The sequence below is a fragment of the Fukomys damarensis genome, unplaced genomic scaffold (genome assembly GCF_012274545.1).
Source record: "Fukomys damarensis isolate Sample0158 unplaced genomic scaffold, DMR_v1.0_HiC HiC_scaffold_36, whole genome shotgun sequence".
In the NCBI taxonomy this organism is placed as follows: domain Eukaryota; kingdom Metazoa; phylum Chordata; class Mammalia; order Rodentia; family Bathyergidae; genus Fukomys; species Fukomys damarensis.
Window position 1 is genome coordinate 42062213 of NW_022900948.1, and position 22782 is coordinate 42084994.

At 45.7% G+C, this 22782-nt stretch overlaps 1 protein-coding gene across 14 annotated transcripts in view; it reads left to right on the forward strand.

Annotated features, from left to right (window-relative positions):
* Window positions 1–22782, forward strand: part of Ralgps1 (Ral GEF with PH domain and SH3 binding motif 1) — a 250289-nt gene that overhangs the window by 97818 nt on the left and 129689 nt on the right. For all 14 annotated transcript variants that reach the window (XM_033759014.1, XM_033759017.1, XM_033759016.1 and 11 more), the window contains 2 exons: window positions 7999–8088; window positions 10832–10924. In XM_033759014.1, the coding sequence (XP_033614905.1) occupies window positions 7999–8088; window positions 10832–10924 (183 nt within the window). The remainder of the gene's footprint in view (window positions 1–7998; window positions 8089–10831; window positions 10925–22782) is intronic.

The following is a 22782-nucleotide window of genomic DNA, read 5'->3' on the forward strand; positions in this document are numbered from 1 at the left end:
TTGTGCTGGGGATCAAACTCACAACCTCAGACTTATGAGGCAGGCACAGTGCCACTAAGCCAAATCCCTGGCCCCTTACTCATTCCATTTTTTAAAAGATGAACATTCTGTTGTATGGATTTGCCACGATTGGTTTATGCATTCACCTTCCGAAGGACAGCTCAGTTACTTCCATTGTTTGACAACCATGAATAAAGGCAGGTGTTGTGGTACATGCCTGTAATCCTAGCCTTCTGGGAAGTTGAGGCAGGAGGATTGCAAGTTCAAGCCCAGCCCCTGCAACTAAGCAACTTAGTGAGACCTTGCTTCAAAATAAAAAAGGGCTGGGAACATAGCTCAATCCTCAGAACCACGAAAAAGAAAAAAATAAAGGAAGCTTCCATAAACATTTCTGTGCTGCTGTGTGTACACACATAGCACCTTGGGGTGCAGTTACTGTCCCGTTTCACATTTCCGCCAGTAATGAATGAAAGTTTGTGTTGCTCCAGGTCCTTACCAGCAATTGGTATTGTCTGCTTTTCTGCTTTCGGACATTCTCACAGGTGAAAGTCATGTTTCTTTCCTCTGCTTTATCCAGATCACTCGTAGACAGGGATGTCTGGTCCTCAGTGTCTCACATGAGGTAGTAGCGTAGGGGTGGGTGTGCAGGTGGGGCTGTCACTTGCACAGGGATAGAATGTGTCAGAGTCAGGTGGGCAGTTGGGGAGTGGGGAGGAAGGTTCAGGTGAGGGATGTAGAAATGAGAAGACTCAGAGAGGAAGTTCAAGGTCTTCAAGTAACTGAGGGGTTCTCATGGGAGGCTGATTAAACATAACCGATGGGGACAGATCGGTAAGCACAGGGAGTGTAGTGAAGAAGCATTTAGCTTCTCCTTACACAAGGCAGTTTCCCAACTGTGGCAGCTTGGGGAAAAGCCAGACCCAGGCATTGTCATAGTTACTGTGGAATAGCGTCCGGTGGTGGAAGCAGGGAGAGGGTAGGGCCTCTAAGATCTTGATTCTGATTCTTGTATTCTAAGAAAACCATCAGTGGGCCTAGGAGAAATTTGTGGCAAAAGTAGATTTCTCATAAGAACAGATAATATTCTTAAACTTGGATTATTATTGGTTTTCCCCCTTTGCTTTATGCTTTGTTTTTATTTGTAGTTGATTAACTGAATAAAGTTCTTTGTCTTTGTAAGTATTCTGATTTATTCACCTATAATTCTCCTGTGACATTTCACAGGAGTTAGTCCCCAGCAGCTAAACTCTAGTGCCAGCTATACCATCGGAACAATGGTAGTGATAATAGTTTATGTATTAAAACCTTGTTAGCCCCATGACCATTGGGATATATTTCAAGTATGCATGACTTGTTTGACAGCTAAAAATCAATGTAATTGCTGTATTAATAGGCTGCAGAAGAAATATTGTATTATTCTATCAACTGACCTGCAAAAAGCATTTGACAAAGTCCAATATTCAGTATGATAAAAACCAACCAAACAGTGCCAGGATTTAGCTCAGTGGTGCCGCCACTTGCCTTGCAAGTGCAAGGTCCTGAGTTCGATCTTTGGTACCAAACAACAACAACAACAACAACCAAATAAACAAATAAAAATAACAGTCAGTAAATTAGAAACAGAGGGAAACAACTTGATAGAAAATATCTACTAAAACCTTTCAGCCAAGATCATTGTTGGTGGCGAGACACTGGACGCTTTCCTCCAAAGACTGGGAACAAGACACAGATACGTGTTCTTACCAGCTCTGTTCAGTGTTGTACCAGAAGTTCTGGCTAGTTCAGTAAATCAAGAAAAAATATTCATAGATGATGTGACTGGCAATGTAGAAAATTCCAAAGAAATGCTTTTTACAAAATTCTCCTGAAACTAATAAGCGAATACAGCAAGGTGGCAGGACACAAGATCACAATAGAAAAGTGAGTTTCTTTCCTGTATACCGGCAATGAAAAATTGAAATTTAAAAACAACAGCCATTTGTAATAGCACGAAAAACAAAACAAAACTTAGGTTTTTACCTAACAAAATATATACAGGTTTATATGTGGAAAGTTATAAAACACCAATGAAAGAAACCAAAACAAATCAAAATTATTGAAGATAAATTCCATATTGATGGATCGAAAGACTCAATATTGTTAAGATGTTAATCCTTTCCAACTTAATGGGTAGGTTGAATGCACTTCCTGTTGAATCCTACAAAGCTATTTTATAAATGTCAACAAGCTTATTGCGAAGGTTACATGGAAGAGCTGAAATAATGAATGCAGTGCTGAAAACGAACAAAGTTACAGGTCTCGGTACTGTATTGGTAAAGAATAGAGACCTAGGTTAATGGAACAGAATACATAGACCTAGAAATAGTCCCATATAAATATGGTCAGCTGATCTTTCATAAAGATGTGTCCTGGTAAGCTTTCATTACTAGGATAAAATCCCCAACACCTGCAATTTAAAGGGGGAGAAGTTTATTTTGGACTCACCATTTCAGATTTTCCATCCTTGGTTGGATGAAACATCGTGATGCATGGCAGATGTGAAACATCCCCAGCAGAAACATCATGATAGACACATAGTAGGGGGAAGTTGCTCAATTCACAACATCTGGAAAGCAGAGAGAAGAGGAGGAGCCAGAAAGGCAGGGGGCCAGGGATCAGATATAGTGCCCAAAGTCATGCCCCATGACCCACTTCCTCCAGCCAGGCCCCACCTCCTCATAGCCCATATTCACTCATCAGTGGCCTAACCGACTGATGAGGTTACTGCCCTCACAGCCTAATTACATGTCCAAGTTGACAGTCAGGATTAGCTGGCACAGAGTGTAAGGGCATTCAAAGGAAAAAGGGTAATCTTTTCAATAAATGATGCCGGAATATCTGAAACTGTGTGTGTGTGTGTGTGTGTGTGTGTGTGTGTGTGTGTGCGCGTGTGCACCCATGTATGTGTCTTCTGAAAAAATTATTCTAGACACACACCTTAAACTTTCATAAAAATTAACTCAAAGTGGATAATAGGCCTAACTGTGAAAGACAAAACTGCAAAACTTTTAGAAAAAAATATGACCTTGAGTCTGATGACCAGTTGTTGGATATCATACCCAAAGCACAATCCATGAAAGAAAACTGATATTACGACTTTATTAAAATTAAGATTTTGTTCCATTCTTTAAAAGATATAGTTAAGAGAATTAAAAGTCAAACCACAGACCGGGAGAAAATATTTGCAAAACACGTATCAGATGAAGGACTTATGTTTTAAATATATTAGTAAAATTCACTGAGAAAAAAGTGGTCAAACGATCTCAACATATACCTCATCAGAGAAGATAGACTGATGGGAAATAAGTGTGTGAAAGATGCTCCTTTAGCACCAGGAAAATGTAAAAACACTACACACCTATTAGAAAGTCTAAAACAGAAAAGCTGAAAATACTGATTGCTGACAATGATCTAGAGCAACACAAACTCTCATTCTTTGATTGTTGGTGGGAGTGCAGAACGGAACAGACATCACCCAGTATTTACCCAGTGGATTTGAACACTTTTACACACATGCTAACACAAAAATGTTTGTGGCAGTTTTATTCATGGTTATCAAAAATAGAAGGGACTGAGATGTCTTTCGCTAGGTTAATGGATAAGCCAATTATGGTAAGTTCATGCAGTGTAGTAGTATTCATCTAAAAGCAGAATGAGTTAACAAATTATGCAGATGAATCTTTAAATGCATACAGTAAGTGAAAAAAGCTGGCATGAATGTCTGCCTATGGAAGATACTTTTTCTGTCCCTCTGACATTCTGGAAAAGGTTAAACTATTGGGATAATAGGTAAGTGGTTGTCAGGGGTTCTGGGAGGGGAAAAGGTTGAATAGGTGATGTTTTGGAGATTTTTTTTTAAGGCAGTGAAAGTATTCTGAAAAAATAATGTAATGATGGATAGAGACACAGTGTGTTTGTATACATCCACAGAACTTTACAGCACCAAGAAGAAGCCTTAGTATATGCAAACTAAGAAACATTCATCTTAGAGACTGAGGGGCCCTCTCAGAAGAAAGCCCAATACACTGTACACACAGTTGTACCGTGGTAAGTGTGTAAATCGACTGCCCTGAGGACGAGGAGGGGAAACCTTGCTGACCTAAGTAATTTTGGAAAAAAGGAGAACCTGTAAGACGGAAGATAGAAAGGGCTACGCACTGCGTTCTCCTGACAGAGCTGTTTCCCAGGAGGGATGAGTAACAACTCCGACATATTTATAATGGAGCCGAACAGTTGAGGCTAGGGATGGCAGACGGCGAGAGCTAGTTTGTCACTGGTGAAAAGGGCAATTAAAGACACGGAGGTCAGAACGATCCGTGTGATGACAGAGTACAGTTGGAGACATCAGTATGAGTTTAATGGGCACAGATAAAAATATTTATAGATACACAGATTAGTTCCTTCCATCTCTCTCCCTCTTCCTGTCATTATTCTGCTGGCTGAGAAACAATGGTACTCCAGCGTAGCACCTATTGGGTACACATCTTGGGCTCTGATACCTTACCTAATAAATGGAACCAAAGTTCCTTAGAAAAGCGGCTGATTTTAGGACTGGGGCAGTGACTGTACAAGGTGGGCTGTGGCATATTGCAGTACAGGACAGGACGTGCTCACACTGCCGGACCAGAACAATACTGGGGTGTCAGAAGGGTGCAGGGCCAGCTGAAAAAGCTTTCGGTGATGAGCCAAAGCAGGAACGACTTGAGCAACAAAACAACATAGCGGGATTATAATCTAAAATACAATATAAATATCCATGAGCTCCTATGATATAAGTGACTGGCAAATAAAATTACTCCAAATAAGCAGAGGAGAATAGACCGATGCCCCAGGCAGAAGACTTTCAAATAACTTAAGTAGATTCTTTGCCCTTAAGAAGGTGGAGCAGAACACTGTAACCGTTAAGAGTGGGCTGAGCAAGCTGACTTCCTTCTACAGTATGAAGGAGTATCATATGTAATCCATCTCCTATGCATGGGCATGTTTTTCTATTTTTCAGCCTTATAAGCAGTGTTTCTGAGAAGCCTTAATTCTTATGTGTTTCCGCAATTCTGAACTTTTATAAGGTAAATATTTTATGGAGAATATACCTTAAGTAGCTGGAAACATATTCAAGTCGTTCTTCAGGATGTTTGAATAAATTTCTGCTTCTCCAAGCAGTATCCAAGAGACTAATTCCTCTACACTCTTAATACAATTTACGACTCACAAAGTCTATATCCTTTAATATGCAGTGAGCTTTTATCAAACAATATGAAGAAGATAGATGTCCCAGTAGAAAGTTGGGTGAGGACCTGAGCAGCCAATTGCAAGGCAAACAGTACAAGTGATAAGTAGCCTATAAATATGTGGAAGAGGTAATGTTAACTGAGAAAAATAGAGCGAGATAAAAAAATTAACTGGATGGTCATGAAAGAAATGCAAACTCAAAGCAGTGAGATACCATTCTACCCACTGATAAAGAAGAAAAGAATTTTAATAACTGGTGCTGGCCTATGTCAAAAAAACATAGATCTGCTTAAACTTGTAGATGAATGAATAAATAGATCTTCTGGAGGCCAAGTTCTTCTTCATCTCTACCTTTGAAAAAAAGCTACATACACTTTTGTTCACTCCATCTGCTGGAATTTATCCCAATCCTTAATAAAAAGTGTACAGAGGTATACATGTGAAGATGTTCACCACAGGATTGTTAATTACAACAGAACAAACAGAAATGACCTGTGCAACGACAAGCGGCTTCCGCCAATCACGATACACTTCTGTGATGAAATCCCTGGTAGCTGCAAAAATTATAAAAGAGTATCTGCTTACAAAAGCATTTGAGCAGGGCGGGGATGTAGCTCAGTGGTGCCGTGCCTGCCTTGCAAGTGCAAGGTCCTGAGTTTGATCCCTGGTCCCGAAAGAAAAAAGATGTTGGAGATATATGATTACTACATACCGGTTTAACTTTGAAGACAACCATACGTTCTGTGCATGGGGGGAAAGCCTAGAAGATCGCACACCACACTGTTTACCACAGTGATCTGTACATGAGACCAAGATTGCAAATGATTTTTGTGTTTTGTTCTCATTTCTGTTTCTCTTGATTTCCATGTTGTTTTGTGGTCAGGAAAGAGAATAAAAATATGAAAAACCACTGCTTCTGCCTTTGTTCTGTCCACATGGAAGCCCCAGAACTCTCCTCCTAGAGTGGCCTCTTAGCTCCTTCTTCTCACCTTGCCCTGTGTCCCTCAGTCTGGTCATTCTGTCCTTTACTTTCGTCTACCCTCAGCACCAACTCCGTGGTGCTCCTGCATCCCTGGCAGCTGCCCAGCCGTCCTGGGTCTGGTATAGACAGTCATAGCACAGTCCTGCCTTCCTGTGTTACGTCTTCCCGTCTTTTCAGGCCTGCCCTCTTCTGTCGCTACCCTCCAGCCTCCAGTTCATCTGCTGTGAACTTCTTATGGCCCTGATCACAGCTGCCTTCCAACAGAGATTTCTGGAGGGCTCTGCCTCTGTCGGTCACTTCTGTCTCGGGCAAGGTCTGGAGCCGGCACCCATTTGGGCCTTGTGCAACTCTGTTGAACTGTGAACTCCAAGCTGCCTTTGCATGCTGTGGGCTGCAGATCCAAAGTCGGCTCTGCCCTCTTCCATAATTATGCCAGAAAAATGTGCGAGGCCTTGGCACATAAGAATGTATTAAATGACATATAAAAAGTGTCACACTTAAGATTATATAGCATAAGAAGTGCACATACTAGGATATAAAGTTTATGGGGTTTACTGTTTGGTATCCAGAAAAATTTTCTTCCATAACTGGTTAGTAAACGTTTGAGCCTGAACTTAATTTTGACAATTTCTTGGAAAAAATGATTCTATGGAAACCCAGGCATGTCCTGGAAGCAACCACAGATAATGACACTGAGAAAACATTTCTGTAATACTTGCTCAGTACTAAAGGCAGATTGGTTTCTCTTCCCTTGTTTTCTCTTTGAAAAGTGACAGTATTTCAGTTACAAGAATATACAAGAGTCTATTATTAGCATAAGCTTGCTGTGTTAGCTCTGGGCTGTCCTTCACTGGGTTTGCTTATTGTTCCCCTTGTAACGTCTTCCCTTTTCACCCCTCGCACCCTCCTACCTGGGCCAGCCCCCTGCCTTCTTTGCTGCGGCGCTGTCACAACACTCCTGGGCACTCATCTTTGACACAGAACTGCTGTGATCAGTGAGCCGTGATAAGCATGGAAAGCTATTTCCCAGCGTTTCTGGGCTTCCTTGAGGTACCGCGAGTCAGCCCTGCACTGACAGATGACTTTCTTGTTTCCGTGGACAGACCCAGGGGCTCGGGCTGTGGGTGTGTGTGAGAGGTCAAGCACGAATGAGCTTCTGAGCCGGAGCTACCGACATTCCCTTTTGGTTCATGCTGTTTCCAGAAAAACATATCCCAAATCTGCATTGCTGTATGGAACTCTGAAAGACACTTTTTGTATCATTTATTATTGGCCAAAGACAGACCTCTCTTAGAAAACTGCAGTTGTGCACATGGCGGTGATTCCTCCTTGTCCGGGGCCTGGCGGGGGATCTGGACCTCACGGGCGCTGCTTCTTCGACCCCTCATCCGTCGGCCTCCCATCGTCCCTGCTGTCTCCCCTCTTGGTCCTTCTGCACAGGAGTCCGGGCTGATTCATCCCATGATGTCCCGCAGCAGTCGCAGGGTCTGGGTGTCTCAGAAGCCCAGGGCTCCCTACGCGACCATGCAGATGCTACCGCCTAGCACCACCGTATACTCTGAAGGGGGTGCTAGGAACAGGGGACCCATCCAGGTTGGGAGCCACAGGGAACCCTCGACCTCTTGACCGCCTGCCGTACCAGACCCTTGGGAACCCCCCAGCAGTGGTGGGTGGGGTGGGTGGCCCAGCATTGAACAGCGTTTCTGGTGTGTGCGTGTATGTGGACATGTGTGTGTTTGACTCTACAGGTCAGTTTTTGGGTTGTACGAGAAATTCTAACAGCACAGACTTTAAAAATAAGGGCAGAAATCCTGAGCCATTTTGTGAAAATAGCTAAGGTAAGCCGTTTTATTTATTTATTTTTTTCCTTCCTTTCCTCCCTCCCTTTATTCTCTGTCTCAAAAATGTGCTTTTTTAGTACTTTGGGAGGTGCTTTGGTCTGGGTCTGCTGTTCGGGATTCAAATTGGGGTGTAGCGGGTACTGGCCTGACCACTGGCTGCCCAAGGCCTGTGCCTTGTGTGTGCATTAATGCAGCCCCTCCAACCCACAGTTTCAGTAGCCATTTCAGCACCAGTGCTTGTGATCTCATCACAGTCCACATATTTGTGCCCTCAGTCAGCAGAGTGGACCCCACCCCATCCTGAGCTAAGGCCGTGTGACTTTCCTCCTTCCTCCTGACCCCTGGCCCTGACCCCTTGCTGCTTGTTGGGACCACCTTTTTCCTCCTCTGCCCTCACCTCTGCCAGCTCATGCTGTGCCCATCCATGGCTTCCTGGATCACTCATGCCACGCAGCTCCTCCCAGTATCCTGCTCCGAGCACCTGGGCTTGCCGGACTCCGCAGCAGCGTTACCCAGCCTGGTTCCCTGCTCACTTCGTGTGTGCACATGTTTTCCCACCCAGAGCCTCGGAGAGCAGCCCTGGGCTGAGGCCCTTCAAAGCCTGGCAGTGGAACAGCCGCTTTACTGACGTGACTGCGTTTGGTGCCACAGTTTTGTCCCTGGGGTAGAAGGCAAAGGGAGGCCTAGAGAGAAGCTGAGTGCTCAGGCCCACAGCTACCAGGAGAGTGTAGGAATTAAAGCCCCGTCTCTGCCGCCCTCCCAGAACGTTAATTGCATCCGTTTGTAAACACAGTAGGGGCAATGGTTATGATGGTGTCCCTCATATTTTCAGGATGTACTTGGAACTGGTGCTGGGTTTAATGACACTTGTTGCTGCTGTTGGTCAGTTCTGTGCTGAGCCAGGAGAGAAGGTGGGATGTGGTTCTGGTGCCCCTGGGGCTTGCAGTTTGGCAGTGAGTTTATGGCCCCCACTCAAGGAGTCCAAACGATCCCTTCTTCATGCCTACCCTTTGCCTACTGCAAAATGTCATGCTGGCCCTGTACTCTGGGTATACCTTAGAACCCCTTCCATTCTCTGGCCTTGGTTTTCCTATCTATAAAATTGAAGATTTTGTAGGGTTTTATCCTCTATAGGATTATAGGGTTACACCCACAATGCTAGCATACTTGGAGACTGAGGCAGGGGGCTTGTGAATTCAAGCCCAGCCTGGGAAACTTAGTGAGATCTTGTCTAAACTAGAAATCAAAAGGGGTGGGGATGTAGCTCAGTGCAAAGGCCCTGGGTTCAATCCTTAGCATATACATACCTACATACATAAATGGAAGCTGTGGGTTAGATAACCTCCCTGGGGCCTTTCTGCCCTAAAAAGAAATTCTGTGACAAGCACTGTAACTCAGATACTAGAGTGAAACTCAGTTCACTCAGAGAGTCTATTCTTACACACAGGAAACAATTAGAGATTGTTACAAGATGTATGAAATGAAGCATTAACTTGTGTGGTCAGGGTGAAGTTTCTAAGCAGGAACAGAGCTACAGGGGCCCAGCGTTACTGGCTTTTCACTTGTTTACTCATTTTAACCATTGTGTACTGGAGGCTGTACTAGGTACTGGGAACATGGTGGTAGATAAAACTCCATCCCTGCTCTCAGGGGACATGAGTTCCAGGGTGAGAAAGAGGCAAGTAATAAACTAGTACAATCCCAAGTGCAAAGGGCACGCAGACTGTGGGAACACAGAAGTGAGTTCCCAGCCTCTGTGGATTTAGAACATTGTCAGGAAAAACATATCAGAGGGAGTGGTGTCTAAGCCTGGATGTGCCCGAGGCAAGGGATGGGGAGGCGGAAGACCCATTTTCCAGCCAGAGTAGACTGAGTCCCATCTCCCAGTGAGCACTCACCCTGGCTGAGGTGCTGGTCTCATGAAGCACCGGTGACAGTGGTTACCTTCCTTGTCGTAACTGTGAGGACGCCAAGGCTCAAAAGGACCAGGCAACTTGCCTCAGGAAACATTAGTAACGAGCGCTGAGATTGGACCGGGCCTTTGGCTTCCATAGCCCCTGCTCGCTAACCCAGGCTTCACTGCCTCCCAAGAAGGAGAGAGGGGACCCAGTCCTGGTAGCAAGTTCCCCTCCGCAGCAAACCAAGAGCAGAGCAGTCACATTCTTCTGCCTTTACTCTCCTCTGTGACTCATTTGGTTGCAGTCCCTGGTAAGGAGCTTGTCTGAGGCTGAACTGACTCCAAATGTTCCCCCTAATTTGGGGTCTGGTTCAAAGGAGTGTGGTCGGACGGGAAACTGGCGCTTTGCCTTGCCAGCCGAGAGGGATTACACGGATTGATAACATCTTCCCTGCCTCCTTCTCGTTGGGGTGTTAGGGTAGTCACAGTAGAGCATCCTGATGCTGTTGGCACAGCCAGGGTCTTAGAGACGAGGTTCAGATTCATCTTTGAAAAGAACATAAAGGGATTATCAAATCTTATCCCCAGCCACATCTCTGTCATCCAGCAACCAGATGAGTCAGTTTATGAAATTTTAGATGTACATTCACCTTTTGACAGTTTGAGAGAAAAAGAGCATATGGTTCCTACGAACTGCCTAGAACTATATTTTCTACGTGAAATATTTTTAAGTGTAATTGAATTTTATAAATATGACAACATTTGGTAACACTTGAGCATGTTTTTGTTCTGTTGTTTATAGCAGCAAAATAATGTATTCCATATCTTTTTTTTTCCCCCCAGAAACTTCTAGAACTCAACAACCTTCATTCTCTCATGTCTGTGGTGTCAGCATTGCAAAGTGCTCCCATCTTCAGGCTGACAAAGACCTGGGCTGTAAGTTAACCTCCCGAAGTCTATCCCTTTGATGTCACTGCTGAAGATCTGCATTGCTGAAGCCCTAGGCTTTCTCTGACTGCCTGCACTCTGTTAAAGATGGTGTCACCTAGTTAATGAAATGTTCCCTGGGCATCCTCGTGGCTTTAGTGACTCGAGCCCCACTTCACTTCAAGGGAGCAGGGAGGGCGCCCAAGTGGCTGGGGCTAGAAGCCCCTCAAAGGGATCTTCCCGAACCCTAAAACGTCATCTGTGGTGGCCGGGTCAGCGCATGACTTCTGCCCTCTGCTGAGCCAGTATTGGTCTTTGGCAGCTTGCAGACTGCCTTTGGGAAGATCTCTGGGCTGATGGCTTGCAGCTGCCCTGGGTCACTGGCCATATAGCTCCTCTGAGTTTCTCTGGAGAAACCTGTGACACTCATGTAGGAAAAAATGATTTCTTTGTCTTTATTTTTTTCCTGAAGCCACGGATAATTTCAGCTCAGAGGTGGAGTCTGATAGTTATATAATTGAGTCTGAAGGAAAGTTTTTCTGCCATAAAAGTACTTTAAAAATATCTCAGACCTCTTTATTCCCCTTCGCTTGGCACGGTGCCTGACATGGGGGAAGTAATTGCTATTTCCATAGCTCATTAGCATTCACCTCCTGGCCCGCCTGCTCCAGGTCCCTCACAGCTGCACAGCCCAGGCCTTTGAAGACCTGTCTGTGTCCCGGAGAACTGAGGGAAATCATATGGAATTATCAGATGCGCCTCTACGACTCATTTCCGACCTCCTCTCTGCTGGTCTTTGGAGCTGGGCTGTTTCCTGCTTGGCTGGTTTAGGGTCCTTTAAAATACTCAAGGATTATGTTGTAGGTGGTCAGAAGTGAGCCTTGTTTCTTCCCATTGCAACTTTCCGTAGATCTGGCCCTAGCAAAGCGGAACAAGAAGCATTAGCTTGAATTCCTAAAATTAGGTTTGGGTGCAGGTGCCATTCAGAATGGGGCTTCTAAGTGGGGAGGCTGTCTTAGATTCGTAGTTCTTTGTCAGTGCTTTGTGGAGCCCAAGCCGCCACCAGGGGCTGAGGGAAAGGAGGAAGGATGCCATGTAGGCCGCCAAGGAGCTGCTTTCCCCAGAGGAACCCTGTCTGTGTCCACCTTGTGTATTGGGTTCGGGCAAATTGCAACTGAACAGTGGCTTTGGAGTTTGAAAGCAAGTTTGGAAGCCTCTGGTCTCTCAGTTGCTGCCAGCCCTGTGATTCCAAGTTCATCTGAGCAGCGAGGCTTTTTTTTTCAAAAGTTGCTTAGAGATTCTTTTGCAAATGAATTTTCCATCATTTAGTTGCTGCTGTTGTTTCTTGGACTGCTGGGAGCTGTGTGATGAGCCGGAGGACTAAGTGTTGAATCTTCTCACGTGCACAGGCCTTACTGTCATCCGTACTGTAACTCCAGGGAACCCTAGAAGCTGCATAGTGCATGGGGGGAGTGAAATGAGCGAATCAGCACAAACGGCTAGGGCTGTCTCAAGGCCCTGCGCAGAGAGAGAGGAGCGGCCCAGGGGCAGGCGGGGCCCATGGGTGAGGCTGTGGATAGTGTTTTCCAAAGGCTACTGTCTATTGCTGGGGCTGTGGGACAGCAGCAGGCCACAGCAATACTAGCACAGCTCTGGCTTGACAAGCACTGCTCGGACTGGCTGAGTCTTCACTGCTGTTGGTGGAGCTTGACTGCAATGAAAATAAACCTCCCATAAGCGCTTCAGGGAGCTGGCCCGGGACATCTGCCACCCAGGACCTATTGGAAGGCATAGGCCCTTCTCCAGATCCCTCCTGGCCATGTGGGCCAGTCATTCTCCCTGTTGGATTTGCCAGGATAAAAACACGTGGCATTGTGCCCTAAATACTTCATGTGTCTTAGCTCATTCAGCCCCCACACAGCTCCCCACAGAGGCAGATCCTCTTGTTATTCTCATTCACACAGGAGGAAACAGGCACAGGGAGGTCGAGTGATTTCTGCAGGACCCCACAGCTAAGGGGCAGAGCTGGGATCTACCCAAGCAGCCTGGCTGCGGAGTCCCTGCCCTTACTTAACCCCCAGACCATACTGACCTGAACAAGGACAATTCTAGCCTACCCCCTGTCACTCAAAACAAAAGTGGGACTTTTTATTTTTAATAAAAAATTTTCTCTCCTGTATCAAAAATATCATATTAGGAGCTTTGAAGATGCTGACAGGGGACTCTGGGTGCCTTCTAGGCTTTCAGGCCCATCTTAGCCGCAGCCACTGCTGGCTGACACCTGGCTCCTACGGTGCGGCGGAGGGTGAAGTTAGAGGAGGACCTCAGGGAGGGGACAGGTGGCCAGTGAGCCAGAGCACTGCAGCCAGACCTCGAAGGGTGCATTTGTCCTTTGTTTCTTAGTCCAACCATGGCTTCCGTTGCTGCCCATTCTCTGCCCTCTCTGCCACCTCGGGCGCATTTAGTTGGGGGGAACTAGGAAGATGCCATGGAGCTGAGGTTACATGTCACCAAGGATCAGGGGACTCAGGGCACCAACACGTCCTAGTTTTTTGCTTTGTTTTTCAACAGGATCTCACTGTGTAGTTCAGGCTGGCCTCAAACTCACTGTGTAGCCCCAGGCGGGCCTGGAACTCATGGTGATCCTCCTGCCTCAGCCTCCCCAGGACTGGGACTGCAGACACGTGCCACTACACCTGGCCGAAGTCATTTTTCTGAGAAATCTCTGTATTGTCTCAGAAGGGATGAGAGCTGGGCTGCTGCCTTGGTTACAAGGGCCGCTCACTAGGGCAGAAAATGAGAAGAGGCAGCATTCTAGGAAACAAGAATGGCAAGTGCCTGGCCTGTGTCAGGGAGGAAGGACAGTGCCGGGTCACTTGTGTGTGAGGAGCCGGCCCCGAGTGAATCCCCACTCAGTCCTGTTGTAGTTCTCATGCCCCGTCATCCACTGTCTTGTTAGTCCAAGGACAGCACCTCACACCAAGCGTTTGGGAAGTGAGGGGATCGCATTCATCTTTCCCCACATTTAGACTCCTGGCCCCAGAGGAAGGGGCTGTCTGTGCTTGGGTGCATGGGCGGTGGAGACACATCTCTTCGTGGGCTTCCGCAGCCTGCCTCCCCTTTAGACTGGGTTCCTTCACAGTGTCCAATTTTTCTTTGTATCCTTTATCCCCACCCAGCAGAGATATATTGCCTGAACTGTACATTTTCGTTTTAATTGCAGCCTTTTAATTTCTAGTCATGTGGTTAGCCATAGAATCATTGCCACCAAAGAGTTGTTCTCTCTCCCCTGCCTTGTCCCCTGAGCCAAGACTGATGAGAATTAATGGGCTTACAGAATAGGGAGGAAGGGGCAAGAGGCCTTCAGGAGACCAATCACAACAACCCAAAAGACCGGGACTTTTATGGCTCTTGTTTGCAGAGGAGGAACCTGAAGTTCCAGGAGGTAGAGTGACCTCTTGGTTCAAGATTCCAGAGCTGGTACCTGCCAGCGCAACGACTCCACAGCCTGCTGGGCCATTGTGTGAGTGGCTTGTAGTGGAAGCCACCTGTGACAGAACAGGCTGGGCATAAGTGGGGACAAGCAGGCACGTGCCTGTTTGGGAAGCAGGGCTGGGGAGCTGGGGCTAGAAGCTGAGGCAGACCCGCTAAAGCCGGCACAGAGCCTGGCAGCCTGCCTAGGTGCTACCCACAGGAACTACACTGAACCCCTGGATATTTGGGAAACCTGGAAGGAAGAGGGCTACAAGTGTGGAAGGGTACCGGCCACTTAGCTGCACTGTGTATGAGCTGTAGTGAGGATCAGTTGGTCATTGGCTAGGAGCAGGGCAGACAGTTGGCCTATTCATGGCTGGCTCTGGAGTGCCAGCCGCTGGGTTGGCTGGACAGGACAGAGATGGACACTGAGCATGAGCCTGTAAATAGTAGGACCTAAATAAATCCTAGCTGGACACGCAAACAGAAAGGGAATCATGGCTGGCCCAGAAAAACGCAGCCAGGGAATGATTTATCCCAGTACTAGGGCCACTTTGGAATACTGGCTGCCTTAAAGCCATGAAAGCATAGCAAGAGGTTGTATTGGCCAATTCTAATTTCCTAGTACACATCACCTTGTGGGGCTTTATTCACTGTGCAGATGATGTGTGTTATTAGTCGGCTCTTCCATGCCAGGCCTGGAGGCTGCCGCTGAGGCGCATGCTCGTGGGCTTCCATGTTTTCAGGGGACGTAGGCACTGTTCAGGGAGAACGACACATGCCTCATCGGGTCGGCGCAGGACGCGATCCATAGATGGTGGGAGAATGGTGACACAGTGAACCAGCACCAGGGAGACAGGAGTAAAGCAGCACAGACTCCAACAGGAGAGTGTGATGGAGGAAGCCTGGGTGTTAGCTTTGGTAAGGATGCTTAGAGGAGGCCTCTAAGATGAGGCCCTTTACGTCAAGGCTTGAATGGCAAAGAGAAGCAGCGTGCTAAGACAAGGGGATGAGCAGTCCAGGCAAAGAGGCCAGCCACGCAAGGGCCCTCAGCGGGAACGCGCTTGCTGTAGGCAAGGCACCTGCAGGTCAGCGTAGCCGGGCCTCAGTGGGCCAGGAGACGCGTGTGTAGGGCTGGTGGCCTGGAGAAGTCATATGCTACCCTACGTGCAGGGTCAAACAGAAGACGGACATGAGCTCATTCACAGTTCCTTGCTGGTTTCTGTGCTTTCAACACTGCGGCTCTTTTGTGAGTAACAAATGGGGGAGGGGGAGGGACCAAGAGTGAAAACCAAGAGTAGTTAGGGGGGCAGGACAGAATCCAGGAGTGAGGTGACCTTGGCTAGGATGAGGGTGGAAGTGGGCGCAGACAGAAGTAGGCTGATGTGGGGTGTGTCGTGAGAAGAGCTGCTGGGACCCCCAGGAGGTGCCATGGATGGGACATCGAGGAGCAGAAAGAAATGAAAGGTGATTCCTAGGTTTGGGCGGCAGCAGCTGGCCAGCTGCTGAAGCCTGTTCTCTGACACAGCCTTCCAAGAGGAGACTTCTTTCTGAGCAGCCCAGGGCCAGGGAATTCCTATTACGAGGGTGAGTTATCCGTTACAGCAATCACGGCCACAGGCTTACGTGCAGCACGCACACCCCACCTACACACATGCATATATGTGTCACATGCACACACGTGCTCTGCTCACTCTGTGCACAGGCCCCGAGTGATTCACTCTTTCCAGCGGAATTGGTCCGTAGAGTTTGACTCATGTGCAGCAGCAAAATGAAAACTGAAGCTCTTGGTGTGGAGGCCAGGTCTGCCGGGTAGTGGCCTGGAAGAGGATCGTCCTGGGAACAGGCCTCTCCCTTCCGGGCATCATCATATATTGCTGTTCAGAGGGTGGCTTTTTCCACCCAGAGAATTGAGGCCACTTGGCAGATACTCTAGGCAGGCAGAATGTGGCATTCACACATTTTGGCTTGGAGCGTCTTTTGTCCAGGAAATGCCTGCGCTCCTCAGGTTTGCTGCAGCCCACGGAAGACAGTGGGAGGCCTGGGCTTCTGGCTTCAGGCTTATCTGAGCATTGGCTGGGAGAGATGTGAGCCTGGTGTGAGCACAAGGAGATGAAGGCAGAGGAAACCAACACTGGCAGCCTCCAGTCACCCCTTCCTGTAACTCATCAGGGCCCCCTGCAACTGCTTCTCAGAAGTTCCTCCTCCTCCTCGTCATCTACTGTTGCCTTGACATTGCCATAGCTTTAGACACTGTTTATCACCCTAGTCTTGAGAAATCCCTCTCCCCTTGGCCTCATTCTCTTCCTGCCATTCTAACAGTGGCTCCTGCTAACTCTTTCTGTGCCCATGGGTACGGAGATTCTGCCCTACCCTCCTTCCTTACCTGCCCCGTTTCCCTTCCCTTGGTGAGCTCACCAGTTTAGGGAGCCTTGCTGTCACCTCTGTACCCTCTGGTGGCTGGTTCAGTGGTACGGCCCAGATGTCTCTCCTGCGCCCTAGACTCATGCTTCAGGACCTGGCCCATTGAGCCTTTTACTTTGTGTTTTGGTACCAGAGATCAAACTAGGGTCCTTGCGCTTGCGAGGCAGGCAGCAGGACCACTGAGCTAAATCCCTGGCCTGCATTGAGCCTTTTGCTTGCATGTTCTTTGACAGCTCAGACCTGACCCATCTGAAATCAAACTCTGGTTTCCAGGTTGAGCTTTGGGCTTTCAGGCGACACAGTAGGCAGAGCTGATGAAGAGCAAGGCCTTTCTTCCCTATCTTCCACTCTTGCATAGGCACACAGTGCTGGATGGCATACAACCAAGTTAAAACAAGCAAAGCTACCAAAAAGCCAGGAAGGAGAAATGGCCACATGATAAAAATAAAGGGGACTCTCCAAGTCAGAGCAGTGAGTGGAGCGGAGAGAAACAGTGTATGTTGGCCTTCTCAGAGCATGGAGGCCCTCATTTCAGGCCCACGCACATGGGGACTGGAATTAACCGCCCGTAGCAGTCAGAGAGCCATCAAATGTCACCCTACCAGAACTCAGTGCAGCTGCGGAGAAGACAAATGGAGAAGTCACCTATGAGAAATTGTTATCCCAGCATGTACTGCCTGTGGCCATGGGGTCTGAGTACCCACGACCTGCGCTGGCGTGGGGAGCCCAGGCCACACAGAAGAGCTGAGGATGAGGATGTGGAGATGAGAGCACAGGCTCTTTACGCTGGTCCTGTGCTCAGGGATGAGCCTCCCTCTCACGACGAGGATTTAGAGCTACACATAGCACATGGTAAGGACCAGGTCAGTGTTAGCTGTTGTTCTTATCACTAGTATTATTTTCAGGTTTTGTTTGTTTGTTTTTTACTTTTCTTAAATGGGCTGGCAGAGACCACCATCCCTATAAAAAAGAAAAAAAAAGCCCTTGTATTTATGATCTTAACTGCCATCATCTTCCAGCTGGTTTCTTTGCCCCTGCCCTTGCTCTCCAGTCTGCCTTCATGTCATTCCTAGCGTGATCTCCCCAGAACATACCTCTGGGGCGTCCGTGTTCTCTCCACCCCTCTTCCGCTCACGTTCCTGCCCCTGCCGTGTTACGTCAGAGGGCCTTGGCCTGCTCCGGGGTAACCACTCTGACACCACTCTTTCTTATCACTCTTCCATTTGAGGTTTATTTCGCCACCTCTTGTTTTATGTGATGATCATTTTATTAGCCAGTTTGGAATCACCCTTTGATTGATAACCTCCTGTTTCAGCGATGCCTTTGAGGAAAGGAAAGATAATGAGCTTGAATGAGAGAGGGTCATAGACGCTAATGGATGACTTTGAGGGACGCTTGCATCTGGGGCTCTGGTGCTTGGTGACGGCTCACAGATACTGAGCGTCTTCCCCAGCACCGAGAACATAAACGAAGCATTTCGGCAGGGGCAGCAAACACAAAAAGATTCCTGCACACCTACTTTCTGACTGTGAAACACAAACCACAAACCTTTCAGCTGTGGACAGTGGAGCATCTGCTGCCACTGGTAATTCAGAGCTCCAAGTCATGTGTGCAGGAGACGCAAGGGTTGACCAGAGGAATTTCCTGTTAAAACGTGGCCACAATCAACTCATTCTTTCCCTTTTGATTAGTATTCACCGTTCATGCTTCTCGGCTTGTGATTGGCACCCTGCTTGCAAGTTGAGCCAGAGTATCTGGAAAAACAGAATTAAGTAGTTTAGAAACATGACGTTCACATGACCTGGCATCGTATGGTCAAGTCCGTACCAAAGTTTGCCAAAAGGCCATTGTCTAACCCTCCCACCTTTCCAGTCTTATCCCACGCAACACTTGCTACATTGTAGCCAAACTGTTGGTCTCTTGACCATCTCTCTCCTTTCCTAACTCCTAGTCATTTCTCAGGCCTTCTGTGGCCTCTTCAGCCCCACTCCCTCACCGGCGGGGACCTCAGAGAAGCCCTCGGTAAATGCATATTAAAGGACCAATCTAAACCTCCCGGCTGTATTCTTGGGATTTTGTAAGAGCATCTCTTGGGATTGCCATGGGTAGAGTTTTTGAAAATTACTGGAAATACATGACAAATTATCCCATGAGATTATACATTGTGTACGCATGTATATGTACATGTGATTGGACACACACACACCCACACACACACATGCTACTATTAACAGACGATTTTTTAAAAAGGTAAAAATCATGACTCATGCAAATACAAAACATATGTTTCAAAGGTTTTATTTAATTCATTAGAGAACCAAAAAGAGGTTGTAACAGTATCAAAAGAGAATCCAGAGTGCCGCACTTTTACACTCAAGTAAATGCCAAAATAATGTTTTAGAAGTTAATTTTATTGGTACACTTAAGGTGTACAATATAATGACATTCATTGTTGGAAATGTGCACCTTTACATAATCAATCTTGGTTCTTAGTTTTTCCCCACCCCCTGCCCTCCCTTCAACCCCTCCCTCCCTATCTACAAAGACTCTGTTTCCATTATTTTTATTTTCTCATATTAATTCCATTCCCTTCTTTCCTTTCCCCTGCCCCTCCCATTTCCCCTTCCCCTTTGTCCCTTTTTTCCTATTTCACATTATCTATTATACCTTTTAGTCCTTATTTACACTTTCAGTTTCTCACACTAGAGACACTATTTGGTATTCACACATGTGTCCTACTTATTTCACTTGAGTATGGCCTCAGTGTGCATCCATTTAGCTATAAATGTCTCTAATTTCTCATTTTTAATGGCTCAGTAATGCTCCATTTTATGTTTTAAAAAAACATGTTTTCTTCATCCAGTCTCCCATTAATGAGCAATGGGGCTGCTTCCAAGTTTTAGCTATCATAAACTGTTTCACTATAAACATGGGTGTGCATATATCACTGTGGTATGATTCTTTTAATTCTTTGGGGGAAGATACCCAGCAGGGGAATAGCTGGGTCAGGGGGTCTTCTGATCCCAGTTGTTTGAGGCGTCTCCATACTGATTTCCACACTGGTTGCACCAGTCTGCACTCCCACCAGCACTGGAGCAGTGTTCCGCTTAATCATTTTTAAATGAATGCACAATTAGTCGCTATTCCCTCTGTGATAATCAGTGGCATGCCATAAGACAAAATTCTTTCTGCAGTCAAGAATTATTTACATTACTACATTTTCTGCAAGTTAATTTCTTTCTGTGCAGGGTTTATTTTTTAAATTTAAGTTTATTAGTACATTGTATAAAACAGAATGTTTAATTTTTGCATTTCTTGTGGGAATTGGTCCATGTACATAACACATCTTAATTTCTTTTTCACCCCCTTCCCTTTTCAGAAAATGATATTATGTATCCAAAAAGGTAAAAAAGTACTTATAAAAATGCTCCTGTTTCATTCCCTATGAATTCCATACTTAGCCTGCTGAATCCATTGGTCCATAGATTATCAGCAGTACTAAAAATTCTTTCCATACCAAGAGTAGACACTGGAATCAAAATATAATTTTGAGCCAGTGTTAACCTATTTGGAGCTACAGGCTCTTTGTTGAAAAATACTTCCATGTATCAAGGAATGTTATTCTCTCACGGCAAAGGAGCAAGATATCAATATCCTCTTAAAAATTTAGAGGAATTTTTCTTCCCCACTCCTTGGAGATAATTTCCAAATTTGAACTATTTTACCAGAAAGGGATGTTGTTGAGGATTGTTTTGTGAATAGGCAAATGACAAATGCCACATAGAAGACACTCAGAGTATAAGGGAAATTTCTAAAAGCAGCCAACTTCTTTTGCTATTTCACCAAGGCTTGTGATCTTCCTGGCTTTTGACCTCATGGTTTATGAGTCCCATTTATCCCTTGGAATATGTACTTGGCACTGTGAAAATGATTTAAAATCAATATGCAGGGGCTCCGTTCTTACCTTGCAAGTTTAGTTCACTTTTTCTATGTGGCTATAATCCTTTTCTGAATTTTAATGTTATATATTTTGCTTTCCATGTTTTTGGGGAGTTTTTTTCCTGTTTTATTTATATTTTATAAAATAAGTTCTTGGGTAACTTGATGTTTAGCTTTACTTTGTTTTTTAACATATCAATTTCCAATTTTATCTGTTAATCTATTTTCATGGCCTCTTAGTTTGAATGCTTAGTTTGTTTGTATTGCTTATTAATTGTTTGATTATAAATGAGTTTAAAATCATGAAATTTTCTCTCAGTACAGCTTTGGCTAGATCACATAATTTAACATACAGTGCTCTTATTGTTTGTGGTTTGTAAAAAAAATTTTTTTTTTTGGTGGTACTAGGGATCGAACTCGGGTCCTTACACTTGCGAGGCAGGCTCTGGAACCACTGAGCTAAATCCCCAGACTGGTTTGTGAGGTTTTTAATCTTGTCTTATATTAGCTCTTTTACCTAAGCATTATTGCATTATTTAGGAATTTCCAAGGAATTTAGATATCTGGGTTATCATTATTATCTTCTTCTTCGCTCTTCTGTGTAGCAGTGTGGCAGCGTTTGGTCTGTGCTGGACATGGGACAGAGGAGCAGGACACCAGCACTGCCGGTCCTTACGGGACTTGTTGCTTGCTGTTTGTTGTTTGCTGAGTGAGATGCAAATGTAATCACACAGTCAATTAAATTGTAACAAATATCATGGGTGGAGACTTCAGAGTACCCCAAGATTTCTAAACTTTTTTTTTTTGTACCGGGGATCGAACCTGGGTCTTTGCACTTGTGAGGCAGGCGGTGGAACCACTGAGCTAAATCCCTGGCCCAAGATTTCTAAACTTTATAGAAGGGGAGTTGCCTGTTACATTTAGTGAATTTTTCTCAGTCTTACCACCTCTTTCCTGAACTGGCACGGTTGAGGATCTGACTCCCAGTAAGTAAGTACTGTGACTTATTTTCTTGTATGTAGTTCTGATGGTTTTGTCCCAAGGCTTCCCATAAACTCTAAAATCTAAAGGACTCTTAGTTCATCTGAAGTTTGTAGTTTGTGGTTCCACTTGTAATAAAAGTTTAAAATGTGTGTTAAATAAATGCTATTGTTTTCTGAATAAACAGACCCTATATTTAAAAAAGATCCTAAATTTTAAAAGGATTTTTATCAGTATAAGACATGTACATTAATTTTAAAAAATCACTGCGTACTAGAAGGCTTAGTGAAACAACTGATACTCCCTGCTCTCTGTCCACACCCTCTTCATTCCCCAGAGGCAGCCACTTCCTGTTATGTAGTGGTTTCTTCTGGTAGTTTCTGACACATGCCCACTTATGAGCTTCTGCTAAATTTCTTGGTCCATCTGCCTTGGACGGTGTATGATGGATGACTTCGTCATATGGTTGACATTGGTTTTAATTTCCACAATCATTTTCATTTGTTCTTCATTAACATTCACTTTAGTTATTTCATTTTCCTTGATTTTCTAATTCCTTTTTTAAAAAAAAAACCTTACTTATTGATTATCTATTTACCACACACACACCTACAGCCTTAAAGGTTTTGTTATATATCTATCTCCACACCCCCACCTGTACTGTCGTATTGGTTCTGCAGAGCCTTCTTTTTCTCTAGAGACGTCCTTGGACGCACCCATTATGGAGCAGTTGTTCTTAGGGCGTCCTGCTCGCCGGACATTTCAGGATCTTCTTTACCACTCCTGGGTTGGGTCATCATCTCCTGTGTCCCATGTCTTCCTTTTCCTGGTTTATTCCTGCATGGGGGGGCGGTTCTCAGGCAGTTTGCACCTATATCATAGGGAATATATGCTCTGAGTTTTTTCATGGATTCTTGCATTCTTCAGCAATCTGTTGCTGTCCTGAATCTGATCGTATAGGCACAGAATGAAGCAGATAAGCAATTCCAGGTGCGCCAGATCCAGCCCTTCGTGTGTGTGCTCAGGGCGGGGGGTGGAATTCAGATGAC